The 8,714-nt window shown below is 47.6% G+C and overlaps 3 protein-coding genes across 3 annotated transcripts; all 3 read left to right on the top strand.

Annotated features, from left to right (window-relative positions):
* Nucleotides 1–311: 311 nt before the first annotated feature.
* LOC112455873 lies at nucleotides 312–2,708 on the top strand. The gene has a single exon (XM_025018076.1). The coding sequence runs from the start codon at nucleotides 312–314 to the stop codon at nucleotides 2,706–2,708; it is 2,397 nt and encodes a 798-aa protein (XP_024873844.1).
* A 106-nt stretch (nucleotides 2,709–2,814) lies between these two features.
* On the top strand, nucleotides 2,815–4,161 carry LOC112455864. The gene has a single exon (XM_025018069.1). The coding sequence runs from the start codon at nucleotides 2,815–2,817 to the stop codon at nucleotides 4,159–4,161; it is 1,347 nt and encodes a 448-aa protein (XP_024873837.1).
* A 2,791-nt stretch (nucleotides 4,162–6,952) lies between these two features.
* Nucleotides 6,953–7,678, top strand: LOC112455854. Its single transcript, XM_025018058.1, has one exon. The coding sequence runs from the start codon at nucleotides 6,953–6,955 to the stop codon at nucleotides 7,676–7,678; it is 726 nt and encodes a 241-aa protein (XP_024873826.1).
* The last annotated feature ends 1,036 nt before the right edge of the window (nucleotides 7,679–8,714 follow it).

Below are 8,714 nucleotides of genomic sequence, written 5' to 3'. Positions count from 1 at the left end.
TGATAATTTTTGGTAAAAATTTTGATGAAATGCTGGAGAATTTAAGGAAAGTACGATTTCGTTCAACTGATCTTAAAGTAAACCCTAAAAAGTGTATTCTTTTTGCGAAAAAAGTGAAATACTTGGGACATATAGTCTCTTCGGGGGGCGTTACTACGGATCCGGAAAAGATCTCTGCTGTGAAGGATTGGCCGATTCCGCATAGCAAGAAGCAGCTTCGAAGTTTCCTTGGGTTCTGCTCGTATTATCGGAAGTGAGATTCCGCTTCATTAAAGAAGGTTTCCGCTCGCGTGAGATTGCCCAAAATAGAAATGCCTACCTTTTCCGGTCAATACGAAAAATGGCACGCCTTTTACGACGTATTCAATTCCTTAATACATTCGAACCAATCAATAAATGACGTGCAAAGATTCCATTATTTGAAATCCTCGTTAAAGAGCGAGGCCGCGGAGAGCATAGCCTCGCTAGAAATTTCGGGCATAAATTATGTGAATGCTTGGGCTAGATTGCAAGAAAGTTACGATAATAAAAGGTTGATTGTGCAAAATCATATAAATGCGATATTTGATTTACCAGCGGCGAGAAAGGAAAACGGAACTGCGATTAGGCAAATACTAGATGGCGTTCTAAAGCATACTCGAGCCTTGCAGGCACTGAAAAGGCCCACGGATCAATGGGACAATTTGCTGATCCACATAGTGACTAGCAAATTGGACCTCGCCACCATAAAGGAGTGGGAAAACGCGCTGGGACCGACCATTATGCCCAATTTCCAGGAACTAGTCGCGTTCCTAACTAAAAGATGCCAAACGTTAGAAGCGGTAGCAAATCAACAATCGCATGTAAATACAAACTCACGTAAGGGTGGACCCAATAAAATTACCGCTGCGCATGCGACTGCCGCAAATGCTAAGTGTGTTTATTGTAAAGGCGAGCATCAAATATACCAATGTAAAACGTTTCAAGGGTTAACCGTGGAAGAGCGTACCAATCAAGCGAGAATCAAGGGCCTGTGTTTAAACTGCCTACGGCCTAAGCATTTAGCTAAGGATTGCATAGCTGGTAATTGCAAAAAGTGCGGTAAAAAGCATAGTTCGCTGTTGCATGTAGAGACGGGAAATGATACGGAAAACAAAGCTAAGCAGTCAAACCTAAAGCCGGAACAAGATTCGAATACGAATAGCGTCTCGTGTAATCATGCAAATTTAGTAGAAGCTGCAGCGCCGAAACAAGTGTTGCTCTCTACAGCGGTAGTAAGGATTAGAGATAGGCGCGGCCAGTTCATAGAGGGAAAGGCGCTGCTAGATAACGGATCCCAATCCAATTTCATCTCGGAGAAATTTATGAATAAGCTAGGGCTCCGGGGTAACAAGACACAAATCCACATTAATGGGATAAACCAGCAAATCTCACGCGCCTTAAAAATAGTTGACCTGAGCGCCACTTCCCGCTTTGATTTATTCAATACGGATTTAAAATGCGTAGTAATACCTTGCATCACGAGAGGCCTGCCCGCGGTTAAAATAGATGCGGGGGGACTAGAGATACCGAACAATATTAGATTAGCAGATCCTAAGTTCCACATTCCAGGGGAAGTAGACTTGTTGATAGGAGCCGAAAAATTCTGGGATCTCGTCTGTGTAGGACAAATCAAGCTGGGCAAGAACAAGCCAACCTTGCAAAAAACAACGCTCGGTTGGATAATAGCTGGGGTCGTGACAGGGCAAAATAGCGACGCTAAAAGTATTTTTTGCCATTTAAGCATGGAGGAAAGCTTATGCGAGGCAGTAAATAAGTTTTGGCAAATAGAGGATAGTTTAACTCAAAAGAGCTTAACGGAGGAAGAAAAATGCGTGGAGGAATTCTTTGAGAACACCTATTCGAGGGATGCCAAAGGTAGGTTTATAGTAAAGCTGCCGGTGAATCGAAAAATATTAGATAAGTTAGGCGACTCCGAGAGTCACGCGATGAAACGGCTTCTATCGGTAGAAAGAAAGTTAAAGAAAAATCCAGAACTTGGGGCCGAATATGTTAAGTTCATGAACAAATATTTGGAGTTAGGGCATATGAGGCCGGCTAACAAATCAATATCTAAGACGAAAAGGATCTTTTTTCCCCATCAAGCCGTAATAAAAGAAGAGGCCACTTCTACCAAAACGCGAGTAGTATTTGATGCGTCAAGCAAAGATTCAAAAGGCCTTTCTCTAAACGACGCATTGTACAATGGTCCCGTGATTCAATCCGATTTGTTCTCTATTCTGCTGCGATTTAGATTCTTTCTATATGTGCTGTGCGCGGACATACGGAAGATGTACAGGCAGATTAGGGTCCATGAAGAGCATGCAGAGCATGTGCCTTTACAGACTATCCTTTGGCGACCAAACCCCGCGGCGACGCTCCTAACTTTAGAACTACTTACCGTAACATACGGCCAGAAAGCATCCGCATTCCTGGCAATCAAATGCTTGCAGAAATTAGCAGAGCTCGAGAGAAAAAGATTTCCCTTAGCTTCAGAGGTCGTTGTCAGGGATTTCTACGTAGATGATCTATTAACCGGGGCTGCCACGATGCAAGGCGTCAAGGATTTAAAAAAGCAAGTAACCGATCTATTGGCGCTGGGAGGCTTTGAGCTTCACAAATGGAATTCATATACAATTAGATCCGCAAGAAAAGGCGCGCGTAAAAAAACCATCGGTGAATTTGTGTAAAGAACAAGAATCAAAGCTACTAGGCATCTTATGGGATCCGAGTAGAGACATATTACTTTACAAAAGTCCGATTGTCAAACAAGAAAACAGGATAACAAAAAGGGTAATGTTAGCAGAAGTATCTATGCTGTTCGATCCATTGGGATTGGTAGGCCCTATAATTACCGCGGCGAAAATCTTAATACAATCCTTATGGGCATGTAATGTTTGGTTGGGACGATTCGGTGCCCATGAGGATTCACAAGGCTTGGTGTCAGATAAAATCCCAACTACACCGTTGGAGTTTATAGAGATTCCCAGGTTGGTAATCTCGAAAAATCCCGACTCTGGGATACAGCTGCACGGGTTTTGTGACGCGAGCGAGCAGGCATACGGGGCATGCATATACGTGAGAGAAGACGGCGTTTTGACTGCTTTACTTTGTTCCAAATCTAGAGTGGCGCCGTTAAAAACATTGTCTCTGCCACGGTTAAAGCTATGCGCGGCGGTTCTTTTGATTAGATTGATGAACAAGGTGGCCTCCATCCTAAACGTGAGAGTGTACAAGCGTCGTTATTGGACGGATTCGCAAATAATCCTAGCATGGTTAAGTTCGCCGGCGAGACGATGGAAGACGTTCGTCTCAAATCGTGTTAGCGAGATACAGGATGGCTCGTCGCCCTCTGCGTGGCACCATATAAAGTCAAAAGAAAACCCGGCTGATTTGATCTCTCGTGGTGCAACTCCGGAGAAATTAAAGGGTTCAACACTCTGGTGGGAAAGTCCGCGATGGTTACGCTTGAGCGAAAATGAATGGCCTGCAGAGGGCGCAGAACTATCCAGCAAAACTGTACTCGAAGAGCGGGTAGAGGTACTGATGGCGGAAACCTCCTTGCAGGAAGCAATCATACCCTACTATCAATACTCCTTGTTAGGCAAATTGTTGCGGGTAATAGCGTACATCTTAAGATTTTGTTACAACTCGAGATACGGGGTGAAAAATCGTAAAACGGGTTGCATATCCGCGTCGAAAATAAACAAAGCGCGGGTCGCGTTGATCCGGATCACTCAGGCGCAAAAATTTGAGAAGGAAATAAAATTATTAAGGTGCCACGAAAGCGTTCCCAGAGGTTCTAGGTTGTACAGCCTAAATCCATATCTAGATAACTGTGAGATACTGCGAGTAGGTGGAAGGCTGGAAAACGCGCAGCTGCCCGAGGCCACCAAGCATCCGATCATACTGCCGATCGACGCACCACGTCGCGAGACTGATCATCAGAGACAAGCATCAAAAATTGTTCCACGCGGGCGCTCAAGCGATGCTAACCTCAATAAGGGACGAGTACTGGCCTCTCGCTGCGAGAAACGAGGTCAGGAGAAGCATTCGGAATTGCGTGAGATGTGCCAAGGCGTCGCCCGTACTGTGTCAGCAAATTATGGGTTAGCTCCCGAAGGCTCGGGTTACTCCTGTTAGGCTGTAACCGGACGATGGATAATCGGGCTACAAGACACGCTATTTTGTTTTATAAGTCATCGGTCGCCACTCGGTTTGAGCTATTTCTACCGAGAAGGTAAGTATCTTTGACGTGAACGACGATATGGTCAATCAATTTGTTTAAATAATTCTATTTTTAGAATCCCGCCACGGGGTCCTCTTCACCATCGCCCGTCCTCAGGGACTCGATATCAATCGCCTCCCAAAGTCGCCCAGGTTCAACGATGGATGACCACCGCTTGATCAGGTAAGCACGTGTCCACTAACTCCCTAATCCTTCTTCCTTTTTAGATTCCCGCCACGGGGTCTTCATCTGCGTCGTCTCCTCTCGGATACCCGATATCAATCACCGGCCTGTCTCAACGTGCAACCAAGATGGCGCGACAACCGCTTGATCGGGTAAGTCCCAGCATCAAGGTTAATTAACTAATTAATTCTCTTTTATTTTCAGGTTTCCACTACGCGATCTTCATCACCATCGCCGATGTCATGGATCACCGCTGCTCACCGCCGTCCAGGATCACCGCGTATGGAAGATGTCGCGACACGAGATAAGTATGAGAACTGTCGCCAGAACTATGTTTAATGCCGTTTCTTTTCAGGTTTCCGCCACGGGGTCCTCGCCTATGGCCTCCTCCGTTGCAGACCCGATGATAATCTACGACCCGGATGGGCTCCCACGCAAGATGGCTGACCACTCCGCTTGATCAGGTAAGTAGAAGGTAAGAAATCGATAACTACGTATATATTTTCACAAATGATTCTTCCATTTATTCAAGATTGTCATTTCACACGGATGGTTGTTCACAATTGTTGTTCCCGCACAAGATGGCGGTCGCACGTCTCGCAAAGTGCGAAGTTTTCGTTTACGGTACGTCAAAACCATTTGCCTTTCGTATCGGCGACGAGTAACACGTTTCGCGGGCGTTCCCGTTTGTTTCGGACGCTGTGGTACGTTCAATTCGTAATTCGGTACGTAATCGCGATAATTACAACGACACGCCGAGATATACGCACGAGACAGGTGTTATACCTACGAGCGCCCACGAGAGACTGCCTCAAGGAATATTCCTCTCTCGGGCTCCTTACCTCTGGTAAGTTACCCCTACCATGGGGTCTCGGCCGCTTTCTCTTCGCGGTACTTTTTCGTTCTCCGCGTTAACAATAGGTGTTGACAACTTCTGGCCGTGCCAGATGTTCGCGGTGAAAATTTCCACTTGTAGTACCATGTACGCGATGCCCTGAAACGGCCCCCGAATAGTGGTTTTCCACCACTCGTAATTTTCAACCTACGACGACGCCGTGCGCACGTCTTCTCCTACGTTCCTTTAGGCGACCCCGGGTCGACTTCTCGAGGAAGATGTCTGGGTCGCGTTCGCGACGTCCGCCGTTGACGGCGAACCCCGGGTCTCGTTTTCACGGCCCGGTCTTTCCGGACTCAGTCCCTGTGGACGACGTCCGGGTATCGACTTGGCCGACACGTCGCCGTATCTCGCGTCCGGGTGATCGGATTTTGACGGCGACCTGTTCCTCGGGTGTACCAGGTCCCGTTGGCTGTGACCCGCTGGGTTTTTCCTGCGGATGACGTCTAGCTACCTATCTGGTTACCCAGCGGTCGGATCGCGTCGCTCTTCGGCCGGTCCATGCGGTTTGGACCATGTGACTATTACTCGCGTAGCTCTCACGGTTTCGGTACTCGGTGACCGCGCTATTCCAAATCGTTATACGCTTCGCTATATTCCGCGACTAGTGCGAATCTGGGCTCGCGTGCCCCGCGTTAAAGATTGTGTGTGGCTCGACCGCCGTGCTTTTCCGCGCGTTACCGCGATCCATGCGCAAAGCAAACAAAAATCATAATCATATCTCAAGGTCGGGCCGTGTACTTTATTGCCGCTCAATGAAAATAAATGAAAAATGGATCGGGAAAGAAACATATTTAAATTTTTAATGAAATGAGCCGTTGCTCGGCGACCGCTGGCGCAAACCTTATTCTAAATGCGCCGGACGGATCAAAATAACACAAAATAAATATTGTTACTTGTTGCTAACGGGAAGACAAAATAAGAAGTCGTGGGGCTTAGGCTCCCTATCGGGATCCGTCCTCGGAGCGCTATGAGAGGGCTGGCCTTGACCGGGGCATCTTCTTATTCGTCCGAGGAGTCCTCCCCCGAAGAAACGCTCCGGAACTCCTCCTCGTCCGGCTCGTCCTGTGCCGCGGATTGCGGCACCGCCGTCAATACTACCGTCTCTTGGACGGTGGTTCGGGTAAGCTGCACCTGGAAGGCGCAGCCAAACGCCTCGGCCGCTCGCCTGATCGCCTCCATCTCCTGCGGCGAGCCCCATCGCTCGGTGCTTGTCATCGTTCGCACCGCCTGGTGCGTCGTGACACCTCTCGAGGTACATGGGACCATGTCCCATGTGCTCAGTTCCTCGACGTGTCGAGGTAGCGGCGTTTGTGCCCGCTCCGCGCGATGCAACTGCTCCTGGGAGAGTCGCTCCAATACCACTCGGGGCTGTCCGATTAGCTGCGCGCGCACCGTTTTAGCGGACGGCTTCAAGGCCATTTCACAACACTGGAGTGGACTACTGTGGTCCGTTCTTAGTCCGTGACAGAGTGCGGAGAAATAGCAAACAGTACAAGGCTTATGTTGCCATCTTCGTTTGCATGGTGACTAAGGCTGTCCACCTGGAACTGGTCGAAGATATGACCACTGCGGCCTTCATAGGAGCCCTGAAAAGGTTCATCTCCTGAAGGGGGAAGGTGGTAAACATGTACTCGGACAACGGGCTGAACTTTCGAGGTGCAGATAACGAGATGCAGGATCTATTTCAAAGTCCGGATCTGCAGCACGCCGCCGCTGAGGAGCGCTTGAACTGGCATTCCATACCGCCAAGGGCCCCCCACTTCGGCGGATTGTGGGAAGCTGCCGTTTGGTCGATGAAACAGCATTTGACGAAGACTATAGAAGATGCATCCCTTACGGTGGTAGAAATAATGACGGTATTGGCCCAGGTTGAAGCAATTCTTAATTCGAGGCCATTAACGCCGTTGTCGGACGATCCCCTGGACTTGAGCGCATTGACACCTGCTCATTTCCTGATAGGGGATTCTTTCACCTCATACCCAGAGCCTGATATTCTAGACGTACCCATGAACAGGCTTTCTCGGTGGCAACACGTGGAGCGGTTGAAGCAGCACTTTTGGTCGAGATGGTCCAAGGAGTATCTAGCCGTTTGTCAGGGAAGAACAAAGTGGAAGTCCGAAACCCACTCCAACCTAGAAGTAGGCCAGCTGGTTATGCTGAAGGAAGATGAGTCCATGCCGTTGAAATGGGTGCTGGCGAGAATTGATGGCGTTCATCACGGTTCAGATGGCGTAATACGAATCTTAACTGTCCGTATTAGCAAAGGCATTTATAAAAGACCGATTGTAAAGATTTGTCCACTTTCTGTCGAAGAGCCCGAAGCTCAGAAAAACAAACGTGCTCCACATTAGGTTAAGGCCAGCAAGCGAGGCACGGTAGGTCGCGACTTCATTTTGTTTTAGTTGAAAATATAAATATTTGTCAAGGCGGGCGGCATGTTCAGAGGTGAGCATTATGGTACTCCTAAATGTGGTTAAAGTATTCAAACTCGGTTGCCTGCCCCTCATGCTGCGCACCTCCTACTCCTTTAACTGTTAGCCGTGTGTGGCGCTAGGGCGGATGCCGCCCCTACTCTCGAGTTTCCTAGCTATGCGCGGCGAGCAAGATCAGATCGTTAACGATTGTCGAAGGAGGTTGTTCACGTGTCTCGTAATAAAGTTCTACTTCAGTATAAACGAAAGTTTCACTAATCGTGAAAAAGAGCTTAGTGCATTACACCCCCTGCACTGACGAACATGGGTAGAAGCTTTTCCTCTCAGGAATATTAGGGCAAATACGGTGGCAGAAGTCTTTGTTTATCAAATTATTTCTAGACACGGAGTCCCCTTGGAGGTCCATACGGATCAGGGAAAAAATTTTGAGTCTAAACTTTCTGCAGAATTGATGAATCTCCTTGGTATTAGAAAAACGAGAAAAACTGATTTACATTCACAATCGGATAGGCAAGTCAAGCGGCAACATCAGACTATTATTAATTATTTAGCGAAGTATATTTCTGAAAACCAGAGGGATTGGGATCGCTGGGTTCCTATGTTTTTATTAGCGTACAGATCTTCTAAGCACGAGGCTACTGGAATGACTCCCGCAGAACTATATTTTGCTCGAAATCTTAGGTTGCCGTTGGATCTGTTTTTAGGAAGTCCTCCGAGAGAAAGGACTCAATCGGTTGGAGGTTTTGTTGAGAGGTTGAAGAAGAAATTGGATAGGATCCATTCCAACGTTAAGAAGCGAATGGACGTGAGGTCTTTGCGAGTAAAGTCCTGGTATGATCGGAAGGCCAGGCAGACTCTTTTTCAAGAAGGGGAAAAAGTTTGGTTTTATAATCCTCGAAGGATGAAAGGTAGAGCCCCTAAATTGCAGAGCAATTAAGAAGGACCTTTTTTAATA

Source organism: Temnothorax curvispinosus, unplaced genomic scaffold, assembly GCF_003070985.1.
Source record: "Temnothorax curvispinosus isolate PA1 unplaced genomic scaffold, ASM307098v1 QBEX01000533.1, whole genome shotgun sequence".
Lineage (NCBI taxonomy): Eukaryota > Metazoa > Arthropoda > Insecta > Hymenoptera > Formicidae > Temnothorax > Temnothorax curvispinosus.
The sequence above is the reverse complement of the archived record's forward strand: the minus strand, read 5'-3'. Positions and strand labels throughout refer to the sequence as shown.

Coding starts and splice junctions, on each gene's coding strand:
- LOC112455873 (XM_025018076.1), top strand. CDS start 312: ATGCCTACCTTTTCCGGTCAATACGAAAAATGGCACGCCTTTTACGAC.
- LOC112455864 (XM_025018069.1), top strand. CDS start 2,815: ATGTTAGCAGAAGTATCTATGCTGTTCGATCCATTGGGATTGGTAGGC.
- LOC112455854 (XM_025018058.1), top strand. CDS start 6,953: ATGTACTCGGACAACGGGCTGAACTTTCGAGGTGCAGATAACGAGATG.